At 37.3% G+C, this 17401-nt stretch overlaps 1 protein-coding gene across 13 annotated transcripts in view; it reads left to right on the top strand.

Annotated features, from left to right (window-relative positions):
* Window positions 1-17401, top strand: part of NRCAM (neuronal cell adhesion molecule) — a 308117-nt gene that overhangs the window by 248681 nt on the left and 42035 nt on the right. For 8 of the 13 annotated variants that reach the window (XM_054564300.1, XM_054564296.1, XM_054564295.1 and 5 more), the window contains 11 exons: window positions 3525-3668; window positions 5118-5229; window positions 6625-6791; window positions 6885-7032; window positions 8565-8689; window positions 9142-9171; window positions 10707-10808; window positions 14918-15115; window positions 15212-15282; window positions 16404-16629; window positions 17004-17119. In XM_054564300.1, the coding sequence (XP_054420275.1) occupies window positions 3525-3668; window positions 5118-5229; window positions 6625-6791; window positions 6885-7032; window positions 8565-8689; window positions 9142-9171; window positions 10707-10808; window positions 14918-15115; window positions 15212-15282; window positions 16404-16629; window positions 17004-17119 (1439 nt within the window). The remainder of the gene's footprint in view (window positions 1-3524; window positions 3669-5117; window positions 5230-6624; window positions 6792-6884; window positions 7033-8564; window positions 8690-9141; window positions 9172-10706; window positions 10809-14917; window positions 15116-15211; window positions 15283-16403; window positions 16630-17003; window positions 17120-17401) is intronic. The other 5 variants (XM_054564304.1, XM_054564303.1, XM_054564299.1 and 2 more) reach the window with 1 other exon arrangement.

The following is a 17401-nucleotide window of genomic DNA, read 5'->3' as shown; positions in this document are numbered from 1 at the left end:
ACTTTGATTTTATCACATGACTGGCAGTGTCTGGGATAGTGCGGAAGCAGAACCCAGGACCAGAAAGAAAATGTCCAAGGGTGTGTGCACCATAGTTTCTGTCCCTGTCCCAGGAGGCAGCAGGAGAGCCTAATGCTTGTAGATCTGGAATCATGTTCCGTGTGAGTTGTGGTAGGTCTCAGACCTTTCCAAAGGGAGCATATATAAGATCACACCATTATTATGTTAAAAGGAATGAGGAGAATAAGAATGCACAGAACACCTTCTCCTGACACAATTACATATATTACAGACATTTCAGGGAGAGATTGAAAACCAGAAACACATGATAAGCAGCCAGGGAGATGGAGAGATGGACCAGGATAGTCCCAAGATTCCATCAAGGCATCTTCTTCTGTTGCTCAAAAGTAAAGGGCTTAGTTTGCACCCCCTTAGAGTGGATGGAATAAGTAATCGAAGAGGAAAATTTATCTCTTCACCTACAGACTTGTTCTACATTATTCCCAAATATTCAGATTTCCGGAGATGTTTAAGAAGCAGACTAACTCAGAGCAGTGATCTCATGTTAAACAAACTATTAAGTGCTCCAGTCTTGAGTTTCCCATCTCCAAAATGTATATTGTATCTAGTTAACCTAGTTCACAGAGTTCTTTTTAAAATAAAATTATGTAATAGATAGAAAATGTTTTAAAATTGATAGTACTTTATACATGTAAGATGGCCCTAATTATTTTTATTCTCATTCTCTGAATGTTGGAAGCATTTAGAGTTTGGCCAGCCATGTCAGGACAGTAAGGATAAAAGAAAGTATTGTTGCAAGGCTACCACCCCAATTCTCAGCCTCACCTTCAGGACTTTAAATTACGTGCAGTGATCCTATGCTCTTAAATTTCTTTCTCCAGTGTTCGTTTATAGCAAATGAAATTAATTATTTCCAGAATCAATTATTATTCCTTTGGATAACTTAGATTTGGACGCTAGAGAGTTATCCCCACCCAGTAGCCAGCACAGAGTCAAAGGCTTCAAATATCTCTGTACTAACAATTTCATTCTTTGTCCGAATACCAGCTGAGCCTCCATATGTCATAGGGACAGTTCCTGGGTTTGTTTGCATTTCATTAGTTGGTGCTTAAGGAAAATGTAGCCCAAACCCCATGGAGAGAGACGTGCTTATTCACTACTGTTACTTAAAGGTTTATTTTATTCCTAAATACCTTGCCAAAAATATTCAAATCCTGCTCCATTTAGTGGATATAGGGTACATACAGTTCGATGCCTTTCAGGTAAAGAATAACATCAAAAAATACAACTGTGAGCTGCACAAAACCTTTTACAAATAGTTTATGTTGTAATGTAATTGATGAAAGTCCATACTGGGAGATTGTCCTACTGGCTTTGTTCATTGAGCAGTCTTCCATGTTCATGGCGATATAACTTTTTAAAATAATTATTGTGGTTAAGAAACATATAAAATTTACCATTTTAAGCATACAGTTCAGTATTGTTAATACATTCACCTTATTGTAAACAAGATCTCCAGAACTTTTCCATCTTGCAAAACTGGAACTCTATGCCATTAAATCACAGAGTGATATAACTCCTAAGAAGTCAATATGCTCAAGGAATTAGAGGAGCTCTTCTTACTCAGTCTGCCACCCATCCAGATAGATTTAGCCAGAGCTCTCCCCGGGCCTCAACACCGCCTAAAATGCCTATCACTCACTCCCGGCCCTCCACTGCATAGCATGACCGCAGAGGTGCAGTCTGAATGGACATGTGGGGACACTGAGAGTCCTCTGAGGAGTCCCAACAGTGAGTGGCCACGTGCTAGGTCCAAAAATGCTAAGAATAATTGTCAGAGAAAGAGACTCAGAAATGCTGCTCTGTTCCAGCACGCCTTAGGGGGGCAGTGGATGGACATCACTGAAAGTGTGTGAGCCAGAAAGACCCTGAGGATGCTACGCTTGGGATCTGAGCCGAGGAACCTGGCTGTCCCAAGGCCTGCCGCATTCTTAGGGTGCCCGGCTACCGAGCCGCAGCTCTAGTTCACTTCCTAGATCAGAATGACATTTCTGTCCTCTGCTGTAGTTTATTGGTGAAATCTATACCTGTTCAAGGAATTAGAACTTGTATTCGTCTTCTGGTTAAAAAAAAAAATGTGTTTCCTAAGGTAATATTGAAAATACCAGAGCCATAAACAGCAGATAGAAGTAAGATGCTGACTCAAGCGTCTTGGCACAACTGGACCATTTATTAACTGGAATTAACTGGAGTATCTAAGAGGATTCATAAATTAACTATTGATTGTGATCAGAGGGTTGAACAACTACATACAAATCTGTATGATAGTAAATTTCTGTGGTTTTAAGCCACTAGGTTTGTAGTAACTTGTTATAGCAGCAGTAGAAAACTAATGCAGAAAGAGTGAGCACAATGCTTTAAATATATGTAGTAAAACAAGGATTAATAACTATATTTTAGCTTATTTTTATTAGTGAGTTAGTAAGTCACAGATGAACCAAGTATTTGAGACTTTAAAGTAACAAAGGAGTTTAAATGCAGTGATAATCATGTCTTAGATGCACGTAGTTTTCCTGTCATCAAAGAGGAAAATGGTATGTAGAATGAAAGTAAAATCTACTTAAGTGGTTCAAGTTGCAAGCACAGTTTAAGGGAAAGGCAGCTGTTATTTAGTTTTGATTTTGTTCAGCATGCTGAGGCAGATACCTATCATCCCTTTTAGTGTACTTTTAAAACAATGCAGGGTCCCAGCCTAAGGTTTAGCATTTACAAAAAGGAATTTATCTCTGGTAGCACAGCTCCTCCAAATTGTTGGGCATGCCCTGGATATAATTCTCACATATTATGTTTCCCAACCAGTTTCATTCTGCTTCAGTAAGGATCAATCCTGGAGTTAACATTTTTTAAATTACTTAAGAGATTTAACTGAAAATACTACCTTTAAGAGAAATTTTACCCAATTTATTTCTATATCAGCCTCAGGAATTTCCAAAGCAAAAACATAAATATTTTCACATTTGATTATTAGTTCTATATTTATTTACTTATCTAGTTATTTCAATAAGAGGTTCTTAAAATATAGATTTAGATTAGCTAGAGGGTTTCTATATTTTTTTGACCAGCTTTGCTATCTCCTGTTAATATATTATTAACTTGCCTCCTCATAAATGACCCCCATTTCTTTGTTTTCCTAAATTTGTATTGTTGCTTTCACCTAACTTGTGCTTTTCTGTTCCTGCATCTCTCAAAATAATATTCAGTCTTACAGAATCAATCCACTTAAAACTAAATGAATATCGAGCATACACCCATGCTAAGTGATAACTAAATTCTGAGGAAGAAAAGTTCGGCTTCTGCTTGGGTTCATGGTCTTCTCCTTCTTACTGGATAATACATTCATCCATCTGTATTTCTGTTTTGCTTACTATAATGTAGACCTCAAGCTTTATATCTTCTAAGCAAAGAGGAATAAATATATACTTTTTATTTTTACACCCAAACAGTTGCCCCCGATGACCCCAGCAGAAAAATAGATGTTGATACCATTATTTTTTCAAAAGTTCAAGAAAGATCCAGTGCAGTGTATCAGTGCAATGCTTCTAACGAATATGGATATTTACTGGCAAATGCATTTGTAAATGTGCTGGGTAAGCTCTTTCTTTATTAAAGGCAAATTAAATTAATGACTTCTATTGTTTTCCGTTCACTCAGCAAAAATGCACTGAGCATCTACTATGTGAAATGGAAATGCTTAGTACTGGGAACAATAAAGGACATAGAAAGAAGAATAAAATACAACTGTTGTTCTGTCTAAAGGGTATTGCAGTCTGCTCCTAATGTTCTTTTGTAACACAGTATTCATCAATGGATATTCTCATTGTACAAATAATCAAATATTCAGGCCACTCAATTCACAGATGGTTAGACCAAGTGTCAAACCCCTCAATAGAAAAATAGCATTGATCTGTCATTAGTAATGGGATATTACTGCTGTTCCATCCTTAGAAAATGACAACTTGAATAACAGTTTCTTGATTTGGATTTTCTTAAAATAAATCATTGATCACATTTGACCTTCATCCAAGTCACAGATGTGCATTTATTTATTAATTCATAATAATACATTTAGAAAACCATGGCCCATCCAAGCATATCCTGAAACACTTGGTTTATGTGAACATTGTATTTCTCATAATGGACAAAATTACCAAAATACCAAGTTTGTTAAATTTTATGTGAAAATTGTTTTCATGGTGCCAGGGAATTATATTTCACTTCTTTCAGTGTATTAGTCTCCCTTTCAAACAAAATAAAAGTTAGGAAGCCAACCAGTACTTGGTATTTTTCCTTTGTGCTTGAAATGAAGGCCAGTAAGTCAAACAAAGAGCTGAGCAGCTAAGTATTGGTGGATGTTTAAGAAGCACTTTTGATCTCTGGTCCTTTTTTTTCAATCCTTCAAGGATATGTTCACTAATTCGAAAGAGAGAGGAAGAGAGGGAGGGATGGATGGAGGGAAGGAGAGAGAGAGAAACATCAATGTGAGAAACATCGATTGGTTGCCTCCCATAAGCACCGCAACTGGGGATGTACGGACAACGCTCCGACGCATTGAGCCACTTGGCCAGGGCCGGATCTGTTTTGTACTGATCAGCACTCTGCCTTTTTGCGCTGGCTCCATTCTCACCCACCAACACCCATTTTAACCCTGGGGTTATGATGGGCCAGTCATCAACAAAAATGTACTTAGCCATGATATTTGTGCTAGACACTACGCTAATTTCTGAGGAAAAACAATAAAAGTTTCATTCTCTGCCCTCAAGGGGCTTGCAGTATAGTAGGAGAACTAGATAAATAAATTAATCGTTAAAATACTATGCCTGAGTAATACGTGAGGCATGCAGTAAAGGGAGAACACTTTCATTTTTCCTGCTTGAGTCACTGGTAGTACCACACCTGATAGAAAACATAAGAACAGAGGCTTATTTGTTGTGCTTTACCATAAACTCTATTGGCCTTAAAACAAAAAATGCAATAAAATCCATGGTGCATCTAAATGGTTGTTCTATTTTATATTTACCTTTTTATAATGTTTTTAGCTGAGCCACCACGGATCCTTACATCTGCAAATGCACTCTATCAGGTCATTGCAAACAGGCCCGCTCTACTAGACTGTGCCTTCTTTGGGTCTCCTCTGCCTACCATTGAGTGGTAAGTATTGGTCCTACTTCTTTTTAATATTTGCATTTGCTAAAGCCTTTATATTTCTCAATGTGCTGGGTTAGAGAACAGATAGGGGAAAGGCAGCACAGAACCCATCATTTTATTAATCATTAGGTTTATTCACAAATATTTGTTAACTACTTGCTCTGTGCTGTTTCTTTTTACATGTATAATCTATTTATTAAAAAAAAAAAAGCACACTTTGTCAACCACAGAGATATACGTAAATGATTTTGAAAAAATTTGAGGTTGCTGTGTTTTACAGTGCCATGCACATTACCTGGGACTTTGTGAATGGTGGCTGGAAGGATTGGTTAGGGGACATTTCTTGATTATAAAATATCATTTGGGGTTGGGGAGAGAGTCTATAAGGACAAAATCACAATTGTTATTACCACCAGTGTTTATCTTTAGTGCCTCTCCCACCTGAATTTCCTGACTTTGGATCCAGCCAAGCTCTCCTGTGTTCTTTCACTCCCCACTTTCAACCATCCTCTTTCCTCTAACACTCCTGATACAAGTTCTGTTCATCCTCCTTACTTGCTGACTTTAGCATGAGCTGGAAGGAACAAGGCTAACATAAACAACAGCTCAGAAAGAATGAGTGAAAGAAAATTGGAACATTCATTTATTGGTCCTCCATCAGGTGCCAGACACTGTGCCAGGCTCCGCCTACAATGAGAGATGAAAGTCAGGTGCAGGGTTAAAGGATAGTCTCTCCATGTCCCCAATTCACCCTCAGAGAAGCGTGGGTGTTTGTGCAGGTGATTTCCTAGTGAAGGCGGCAGGGTAACCCTTAGTCCCGGTTGATTTGGCCTCTTCATCCATCCTCACTTCTATCTGATACTAACCAGGAAGCTGCAGGTACACATGATTTACATACATGCTTTATTTTTTTCCTTCTCTGAATATTTTCCTAGTCATACTTTTCAAAAGAACAACCCTTGTAACCTTGAAATCAAAATCTCTTTAGAATTGTATCCTGCGGGCAGAGTTACAAATACACCACTGTAGAGGGAAAACGTCAGAAAGAGCAGTCTTCATTTTTGCCTATCTTATCACTTATTTAGAGAGAGAGTATGTAATAATGTGTTTATAAAATTATGAATCTCTTATAATGAAAATTACAATTTAAGTAGTATTTTGAATTGTCGCTTTAATTCTTTATGCACCGTTGATCATTGAATTCTCCAGTTTTACATCCTATCTTTACATGGACCCCACTGACTTACAAGCATGCAATATGCTGTGCAGGTTCCAAGCACCTTTGAACTTGATACTATAATGCAGATCATGGTATGTTGACTGCAAACATGACATTTTATGTCTGACTTCAAATTATAATGTGTTTTATTTCTCATTGTGGTTATTTCCATAATGAAGGTTTAAAGGAGCTGAAGGTAGTGCTCTTCATGAAGATAGTTATGTTTTACATGATAATGGAACTTTGGAAATTCCTGTGGCCCAAAAAAACAGTACAGGAACTTATACATGTGTTGCAAGGAATAAGTTAGGAATGGCAAAGAATGAAGTCCACTTAGAAATCAAAGGTAAGGCAGAGGTGACAAAATTTTTTAAGAATTATGTGACTTTGAGCAAGTTCTCCAGCTTTGGCAATCGATAACGATAACTTTAAATTTCAGATCCAACCAGGATCATTAAACAGCCTGAATATGCAGTTGTACAAAGAGGGAGCACGGTGTCCTTTGAATGTAAAGTGAAACACGATCACACCTTAATCCCTACTGTCATCTGGCTGAAGGACAATGGTGAGCTGCCCAATGACGGAAGGTATTTGAAAATGATTTCTTTCCTTTCCTTGCTTCTCTCTTTAAGCTGCTATTCAATTAAAAGTTTATTATATAATTACTTAACCATGATGTTTTAAATGTTTCTGAAGTCTGCTCTCTCCAAAATAGATATGCATTTCCTCCCCACTATATAATGTTTATACCTAAAAAGACATTGAGTTATTTAAACAAGACCCTGAGAATGTTTGTCTATCACTGTATGTTGTCTCCTTGTAATTCAGGATGAGAAAAACCTTTCAGGCTTTGGACAACATCCATTGTTTTCTGCTTTGTACAGTGAAATTCAGCAGACATTTTCATTACTATTCTATGAATAAGCAGAAAATATGATCTGTTTAATCACCAGGGTGCACTTCAATCCTTGTGTTTTAAAGGACACTAGTTTTTATTTGGATAGGGAGTTTTCTTTTGATTTTAGTTAAAGCCAATAAAAAAGGGGAAAAAAGTTAAAAAAGCATTTAAAAGATCCTGAGCACGTTACAACCCTTTAGCTTGTTTGAATGTGTGAAGGCCTTCAATTTGACTGAGCAAGTACAGAGTTGAAGGTGTGAATTTTAGCTACCAGAGTGTAGCTACAAGCATCACCCCCTTTGGAAGGAATGCCGGATGCTGGTGGAAATAGTCCTTGTGGTTTGCTTGCCAGGTGAGGAAATGGTGCCCTGTTGCTGTTAACGGCCCCTAAAAGAACAATGTGGTCTTCTCTGTGTGCCCAGAGTTTCCATCTAGTTCTGTCCTTCAACTGGTCACTTTTGTTTGTGGGATCTGAGTGATAAAGATGAGAAGGAAATATGAAGTAATGGCCTTTAGGCTAAGTTGGCTAAATCTTTAACTTTGAAATTCTCTGTGAAGAGAGTTTATGATTTATACAGCCTTGTTAAAACCTTGCATGAATCCTATTTACATGGATTTTTGACCTACTCAGTTATTTCTCATGACTGCAGTGACCTCTAGAAAACTCTTCGTGGTGACTACTGATCTAAATCTTTCTGTTTCTAGTGATATAGCTGATTGTATTCTTTGCATTTACTTTCTCCTATAAGAGTTTATGCATGTGGCAGAAATGACACAAAATTTCTACAGTAAAAACTGAATTACTTTAAAATATATGCTCTGCTAGAAATTGAGCTGGATGAGTGGTGTTCAAAGGTTTCTTAGCAGCAGAAGCCATAGGAAAGCCCGCTAGTAAGATAACTGGAGCTGCCTCCTGCCACCCCCACCCCCACCTCCAGAAGTCTCTGGTCTCTAAGGAAGCTCCTAAAACTCCAGAGGCATGGTTGAACACCACCAGACCAGGTGATAGACAGCCCTAATAACCCAGGTGATAATTCATTCTAATTGCTTTACAACTTGAATCATTATCAAAGTGGTACATGTTGTATAAGGTTTTAGCTCTAATGTGCTGCAAATCTTCATCATCTTTCTCTTTTATCAAATTCAGTTTCATGCCAGTAAAAAACCATCAGATGTGCTTAGATGTCCATATCCGTTGCTCTAAATGTGTTTTATTCACAGGTTCACTGTAGACCAGGACCATTTGGTGGTCACTGATGTAAGTGACGATGATGGTGGGACCTACATGTGTGTGGCCAACACAAGTCTGGACAACGTTTCTGCCAGTGCTGTGCTTAGCGTTGTTGGTAAGAACTGGGCCACTCATGGCACCACTGGCCGCCCTGCTTTAGGTAGAAAGGAAAAATTGTTCATAGTAATTGTTTGCTTTGTTTGTTTGTTAGAGTTTTACAGCTTTATAGGTGAATTAAATACTCACATGTTTGTTTTTTCTTTGCAAGATACCCGTGAGCTGGTAAATCCAGTGTAAATATAGTCTGTAGCAGTACTGGAATAAAGTGGTGGCTATGCATATTAGTGATATTTGTATTTAAAAAATGGGGAAAATAAGCTACTTTTATTTAAAAGGAAAGGTTTTCCCCCTAAATTGTTACTGAATGTTTATCAATTCCATATCTCACAGCTAAGCATAAGACTTAGTTTTATAATCTTGATCATGTTTAATCTTTGTCTTCTTGTGCTATCATATCTTTCCATTACTAATTGTGATTAAAATCCTTTATATTAATGTCCTTTCTAGCTCCTACTCCAACTCCAGCTCCCATTTACGGTAAACTAATGACTCTTCTTTCTCTATTTTCTGTCAAACAATTTCACATTTGCAGAAAAAATTACTCTTCTTTATCATACCATTGTGTTTCTCCAAGGAAAGGGGCTCTGTCAGGTGTTCTGTTGGATTGCTCCTTTACTGCTATGCATCATTTCTTCCTTATAACTCTAGAACTTTCCGCTAAATAGATTGCCACTCTTTCTGAAGATTTCAGAAATCTGGAATCTGTTATTATAAAGTCGTTTCATTTGATACAAACCCCTGTTTGATACAATTTCTGTTGAAAGAAGCATGGTGTTTTCTCAAAAGCTATCATCTACATTTTACAGAATGAAAAAGCTGTTTCAAATATCCCACAAATCAGATTTTTATTTCAGTCTATTAATAGTTGTTTTAGAAAAATAAATGTCTGGCGATTATTACATAGGAAAGCAATGGATGTTTAGAACATTTGACCTTTGTTTCGGAGAAAACGAACTCACTGTATGTTAGCAAAAGACAAATCACTAAAGGGAGACCAAAAGGAGGGTACTTAAGGTTGTGTGAATTTTCTGAGTCTGGAAAATAAATCAGAAATTATTTCCAGAAGTCTTACTGCTTAAAGAACCCTCATCTTCATTCAGTATATAAATACATAAATTAATTTTGTGGCATAAACTCAGCTGGATTTTACATAGTATTATTAATTGTGCTATAGAAGACCTGTCCTTCGTAGGCATTTATTGCTGCTTTACTGATAAGAAAAAAAGTGCCCATATTTCTATATGCCCTCTGATCCCCCAAGAGCCACAGTTAGCCCAGGAGCAAGGTCAGGAAAAGTCCCAGGGAGGAACATTAACTCTCTGAATCTCAGAAGCACCATTAAAAGAGACAGACTGCTTCTGGGACACCTTCATCCCAAAAAGTCTCTGAACTCTTGTGTCCTTTGGGAGTAAACACACCTCCCCAGTTGCCTGACTGACTGTTGTACTGAGTATTTGCCTGAGGTATGCATGCTGGGGGCTACCTATATAGTATCAATTTTAGAATTCCCTTAAAAATATAAATATTCTTCAGGAGCCCCCAAATCTACAGTTTACTTTGCATGTTTCAGGAAGAGCATTTGAGTGATTTTTAGTCTTCTTTAAACTGTACATGTACTTGCCTGTATTTGTTTTTCAGCATTTATCATTCTGTTTTTTCATTTATTAGAAATTAAGTTTCTATATGATTTTCTCTGTCTTCGCTCATTCATGTTCATTAGAAGACACATGCTGAGAGTGCTGGTGAACCGTCCATGCCCACTTCACTGGTTTTGTTACAAGTAATTTAGTTTCATTTGAAAAAGAAGCAAGCAAAACTCATTGAGGGACTGTCTTGGGTGTGCTTGTGTGGTCCCAGCAACCTCAGCTGTTTCCATTTAATTTCAGTTGCATGCTTATTGACCATTCAGTGTGTCATGTCTTTAATATGTCCCTTCTGTGAATAATATCACAAGTAAAGGAGAACCTTATAAGGATGGACAGTTAATTATGACGCCTGTATTTGGTTCACAGATGTCCCAAATCGTCCCTTTGATTTAGAATTGACAGATCAACTTGACAAAAGTGTTCAGCTGTCATGGACCCCGGGCGATGACAACAATAGCCCTATTACAAGTATGTAGTGTCATTCGCTTTATAACATAAAAATAACGACCATTGTTGAAGCACTTTATCATATGCAGCTGAAATTCCTTACAGAGATATTTGCTGGCACTCTCTGCTTCATTACTAATAGAAGAAAAATATTTATTTATGGTTCTCTTCTCTTCAGAGCTAGAGTATTTCTGGTTCAGCGTTTGGTATAGGACATTAATTAACTGCTGAAGATGTTAATTACACAAATACACTATCATTTTGTGTTTAAGATCCATTAGGATCATCTTAAATTTCTACCACAGGAGGAAAATGCATTGTTAAGTTATTCATTTTGCCCATTAACACATGCGAAAAGGATAAGAAGGCCAGGCGCTATAATGCCTAATCTGTATATTAGGAAATTGAGACTCGGAGAGTAAAATGAATTTTCAAACCTACAACTGGTAACAGAACTGTGTGTTGACATCAGGGCTGTTAACTTCCAGTCCCAGGTCTCTTTCTTCTAATTAGCCTTACTGCAAGGTGACGGCACAGTCAGCAATGTCAGCTCCTCACCTTGATGACTTAAGCCTAGGGAACAAAATCAGGTGGCGGACCATGCCATAAGGGTACTGGAAGAGCTGAATAAAGTTAGGCTATATATAAGCTTAGAAATGTTAAAACCATAAAGATCCTCGAGTGTAGGCACAAACAAGACACAAACCTATAATATTACATTCAGGTACATACTGCAGGAAGACTAAATTCCTATCTGATGACTACCTCATATTATTCTGAAGTGATATGTGTGTTGATTTTTTGCAGAATTTTGTAAAGCAGAATATTGCCAATAAAATTAAATAAACCTCCTCTCTATCTTGTGTAATTCAGTGGTGTTCCTTTCTCAATTGAGTTTTTAGTGTCCTTGATCAGAACACTCATTCATTCATGCTGAGTCTTCCAGGTAACTCAATACATTAGCCCGATTTAGCTGTCTGGGATGCTTGGAGACTTGGTTGCAATGATAGTGTTAGATTTCAAGGCATCTCTATTCACTCCTTCTTTCACTTCTTCATTCAACAGGTATTTATTGAGTGTCCATTATGCACCAAGCATTGTTCTAAAACAAAATAATAAAATAGTTTCTGCTTATTTGGAGCTTATATTTACTTCAAGGCACAAATAAGATAATATATATTATGTTATTATAAATAATGTGATCATATTTTGTATACGTGTATATATGTACACACACACACACACATCTCAGAACTCCCTTCAAGAGAGAACCTGCTGCAAGGACTGTTAACAGCAAGCTCCATCTGCCGCACCTTCCCCAAAGATCCGCTGCACTGTTCACGTGACCCCACTCTCTTCCTAAGCTACTCCAGTGACAGAGGACAGTGAGGGTCCTAGAGCTCAGCCACACCCAGCACAGAACTTTACTCTGGGCTCCTTGTTAATGTGGTTGAGACTATACTGCAGTCAGGCTCTTCCTACACACTGCTCCTTCCTTCTCCCTCTCCTTTCACAGACATCAGACCTTTACCTTGGTCTGAAGACCTTCCCTGCCTACTCCTGCTTTCTCTCCCTCTTATCTTCCATGGGCATTTCCCCCCAAAAGCCTTTTGCTCTTGTAATTCTGTCTTAACATCTGCTTCTTAAAGGACTCAAACACATATATATCTATACACATGGTTGTGTGTGTGTATATATATTGTGTGTGTACTTAAGCCATGCAGGAAAAAAAAATGCATGAAAAGGAAGTTAAGGAATATAGGTGTCCGGGGTATAATTATGAATAGGGTGGTCAGTAAAGACCACATTAAGAAGATAACATTTGAGTATGCCAATGAAGACATGAGAGGGGAAAAAAAATGAACACACTACGCAGTTTCTGAGGGAAAACTTTCCCAACACAGCAAGAAAAGAGCAAAGGCCCTAGAACAGGGACATGTCTGCTAGGAGGCCAAAGTGAGGCTGAGTGAAATGAACAAGAGGAGTAGGAGAAGTAGGAGAAAATGTCAAAGAGGTACAGTTCATGAGTCAGGGGGAGTGTGAACTTGGAGTGCTGGGTAGGCCATTAGAAAAGTTTGGGAGGTCATTGGAGGGATTTAAGTAGAGTTGTAATTCATGAATCACTGTTGTAATTCTATTGAAAATAACAGTAGTCTCTTTGTTCTCAAACTGCATTGAGTACCCTGTGGAACCTCAGCAAACTCACAGGGGTGCCTCAGAATATTTTTTTTAAGTTTTTGATTTTTAAATGTTGATATTTGAAAACAGAGTCATCAATCAGGCACCACATAAAATATTAGCTTGAGGCAGTTTGCAGTTTTAATATGACAATGTTATATCATATTGTAATGATGTCATATCTCTGCAAAGCCTTTTCTGTGATAAAAAGCAAGGACCATATGAAAATCAATGCAGAACAGGAAATGAGGAAAGTGGGGTCCAATCTGTTTACAAGGTTTCAGAAGTTACACAGTACCTGTAGGTTTTAAGTTTTTAAGACATGAATATTTATTAAGGTAAATAGACCTAACTACTTATATGGAAATGTTAGTCGTTTCTTTTTTGATAAGGGAGCCATGAAACAAATTACTAAACACTCAGTGTACCATGAACTGAGATAGCTTGGGAACCTGTGAGTTAGTAGGTTATTCAATGATTGAGACAAGAGATTATAGAGGCTTGGAATAGGCAGAGAGAGATGGAGGTGCTGAAAAATGGTCATATTTGCATATATTTTTAAAGTAGAGCCAACAGGACTACTGGGAGTTTGAAAGAAGGAAAGGAACTAAGGACTTCAACGTTTTGACCTGAGTTGTCACTACGAAGTAGGAAAGCAAGATGGATCTCAGTCTTGGTCATATCCAATTTAGGCTGCTGTAATAGACAAACTAGTGGAGTTGTGGAATAGGCAATTAACTATCCAAGTTTCAGTTCAGGGAAAAGGTAGGGCTGCAGTTACAAATGTGAAAGTCATCAGTTTATGAGACTAAAGATCACCTCCAAATTAATGTAGATTGAATGGAGAAATCATAAGTACTGAGCTTTGGAGCACTGTAACACATGATGTTTCTAGTTCATCTTTATATCTATAATTCATATTCTTGCATCTGGTGCTTATTAGGCAATTAATAAATATCTAAATACCTATTTTTATAAGAGTAAAACATGTACATACCACAAAATTTTGGTAGATGCAAGACAGTATGCACTGGAAAGTGAGTCTTTCTCCCACCCAATTCCCAGTTCCTCCAGTGACACCAGTGTATATACATATCCTCTGAGAGGTAATACATGTGCATTCAAGCATATATAAATATATATATGTCATAGTAAATCTTTTCCCTTTTACACAAGTGTAGTTAGTATTGGCACATACTTATCTATACCCTACTTGGTTTGACTTAAGAATATATTTTAGAAATCATTCCATTTCAGTACATATGAAGCAGCCCCATTCATTTTTTACAGCAGCAAAGTATTCCATTGAGAGGATGCACAATAATTCATTTAATCAGGTTGTTTGAAGAGCAAACAATGCGGCAACATGGCTCTTTTTTCATGTGTCTTTGAGTATATGCATGAGTGCATTTATTCAAAATAAATTACTATAAAATAAAGTACAATTTTTCACTCAAAAGGTATCTGAGTTAAATATGGTTTATGTTCTAAATTGTCCTCTATAGAAGTTGTGCCAATTTATACTTCCCACAAAGTAAGAGAATGCTTGTTTCCCTGAGTCACAGTCAATGAAGTATATTCAACTCTTGACTGTTACCAGTTTAGTGGAAAATGGTATCTCACTGTATTTAATGTAACTTCTGTTATGAAAACATTAACCATATTTTCATATACTTAAATTTTCCTAGGGATGTATATGGATCCCTTCTAAAATGTTTTAAGTAACTAAATTCAATATGCCAGAGAAATATTGTTGGGTATGCTAAAGTATTGAGAATGGTGATAGAATTCTGCAGTCAAAATATTCTAATGAAATATTTCTTGAAAGTGAAATAATTCATGTCTGACTAGTCATGTTAGATTGGCCTATTTGTTATTCTAGCAAACCATCCTTGAGTGACTGAATTCACTGTCTTGCATTTGTTGTGTGTGTGTGTGCATGTTGCGGCCAGAATTTATCATTGAATATGAAGATGCAATGCATGAGGCAGGGCGATGGCACCACCAAACCGAAGTTCCTGGGACACAGACCACAGCCCAGCTGAAGCTCTCACCATATGTGAACTACTCCTTCCGAGTGATGGCAGAGAACAGCCTCGGGAGGAGCTTGGCCAGTGAGCCGTCTGAACAGTATTTGACTAAAGCTGCAGGTAAAACAGGACTTTTGTGATGTGAAATAAAATTAAAAAGTTTTCCACTGTTTGAAAAAGACAAAGCTTACATGTATGTGGCTGCTTAACTTCTAGAACCGGATAAAAATCCCACGACTGTGGAAGGGCTAGGATCAGAGCCTGATAATTTGGTGATTACATGGAAGGTGAGCTATGTATAAAGCCCTCAACTTTCCTCAGTATATTTTCAGAGTGAAAAAACACTTGTTTTAAAATAATGTGTATTAAAATCCCATTTTACCCATTTTTGGAAAATATATATATATATACATTATATATCTTTATTTAAAAGGTTTAGTAGTTGAAATCTTGATCCTTGAAGCAAATACAAATGAGTGCAAATCCCAGCTTTACCACTTACTGTGTGGCTTTAAGCCAGTTGTTTAACACCTCTGTTATGTATTTGTATAATTAAAATAATAATAGAACCAACCCCATAAGATTTAAAGAGTTAATATCTATATTGCCCAGAACAGTGCCTAGCACATACCTGTGCTCAATAAATGCTAGCTCGTATTATCATTATTATAGAGAACCATCCAGAAAATATATACCAACATGTACCAACTTATTCCCCATAGTTGACTTCTTTCCTTTCTCCCTTCCTTTCTCCCTTCCTTCCTTCCTTCCTTCCTCTTTCTTCCTTCCTTTCTTTCTTTCTTTCTTTCTTTCTTTCTTTCTTTCTTTCTTTCTTTCTTTCTTTCTTTCTTTTTCTTTTTCTTTCTTTCCTTCTTGGCTTATCTGTACTTTCTGGACTTGGAAAAGTCATATACCATATAATTTTAAAAACTTGTTTTAGATAGATCTGTTTGTGCATTCTTATATGCAAACATATTTGTACATACTTATATACACACCTACATGTAGAAAAAGGATAGGATGACAAGTCAACTTTTTTTTAATAAAGAAAGAAACAGTTCACAAGTGTTAGTCTCCAAGTGAGATAGACAATCATGTACTATTACATAAACAGGAATATAAAGGGACCTATATAACTGAACTGTAGAGCCAGAGTTTGAGAGGCTTATGTGGTATTTACTACTTCAAGATAGAAATTAACAACTTTTGAAATGTTGACTCGAAAACAAGCTTTGAATCTCATCAAAAATGAAAAAAAAAAAAAAAGGTCCTTAGAGAATATGTTAGTAGCTTATATTCTAGTGTTTCAGTGCCCCCTTTAAGTCTGGGAATTGGTTTTGCTGTTCCTATAAAAGGTTGTGTATTCGATCTGTTTTTATAAGCCCTAATTATCTGGCTTTTCTTGTAGCCTTTGAGTGGTTTTGAATCAAATGGGCCAGGCCTTCAGTACAAAGTGAGCTGGCGCCAGAAAGATGGTGATGATGAATGGACATCTGTGGTTGTGGCAAACGTATCCAAATACATTGTCTCAGGCACACCAACCTTTGTTCCATACCTGATAAAAGTTCAGGCCCTGAATGACATAGGCTTTGCTCCGGAACCAGCCGTAGTCATGGGACATTCTGGAGAAGACCGTAAGTGCCTGATACTGTTTTGTTTATACTTTTTCCCAGCAAAACAGACTTACCAAAGTATAATCCAAGTCTATTTCCAGAGGAGCTTTGAATGGGAGGAAGACATGCAGCGATTATTTTGTTCAACATTTCTTGATTTAAACAACCTGCTATGTAGACAATAGATTCCAAATGTTGAAAGTTATTATTTTTTAAAGGATATGTTATTCTTACAAAGTCAAATGAACAGATACCAAAAATCTACTCTCTATCCTTGATAATTTATTGAATAGGGCTGAGGCATGCTTCAGTGAGGCCAGATTTTTAGACAGTGATATTTTTTGCATGAAACTCAAAATAACATTGATACTTCTTTCCTCCTTCCTTATCCCTAGTCCCAATGGTGGCTCCTGGGAATGTGCATGTGAAAGTGATGAACAGTACCTTAGCTGAGGTACACTGGGACCCCGTCCCTCCAAAAAGTATCCGAGGACACCTGCAAGGCTATCGAGTAAGTAGGGGGAGCTTTCCTGTTCTTTCCTTAGGAATAACCCATCCGTGAATGTCAGATGCACTTCTCTTGGTTGGAGGAGGCCTTGAGTTCCTCTGGTTTATCTCCTTGGACCAGCCACAACTAAATAACCCCCGCTGAAGCTGAATCAAAATCTTACTGCATCCAAAGTGGGAAAAGAAAATGTTTTCTCCATTTTTCCCACAGATAATCTAAGATTTTGCCAACTAAGCAATTAATATATGTACAACTTGGGGAAAACTAATGTTTAAAATACTAGGA

This window comes from Pteronotus mesoamericanus, unplaced genomic scaffold (assembly GCF_021234165.1).
Source record: "Pteronotus mesoamericanus isolate MK-2021 breed Mesoamerican mustached bat unplaced genomic scaffold, CSHL_Meso_final scaffold_85, whole genome shotgun sequence".
Classification (NCBI taxonomy): Eukaryota; Metazoa; Chordata; class Mammalia; order Chiroptera; family Mormoopidae; genus Pteronotus; species Pteronotus mesoamericanus.
The sequence above is the reverse complement of the archived record's forward strand: the minus strand, read 5'-3'. Positions and strand labels throughout refer to the sequence as shown.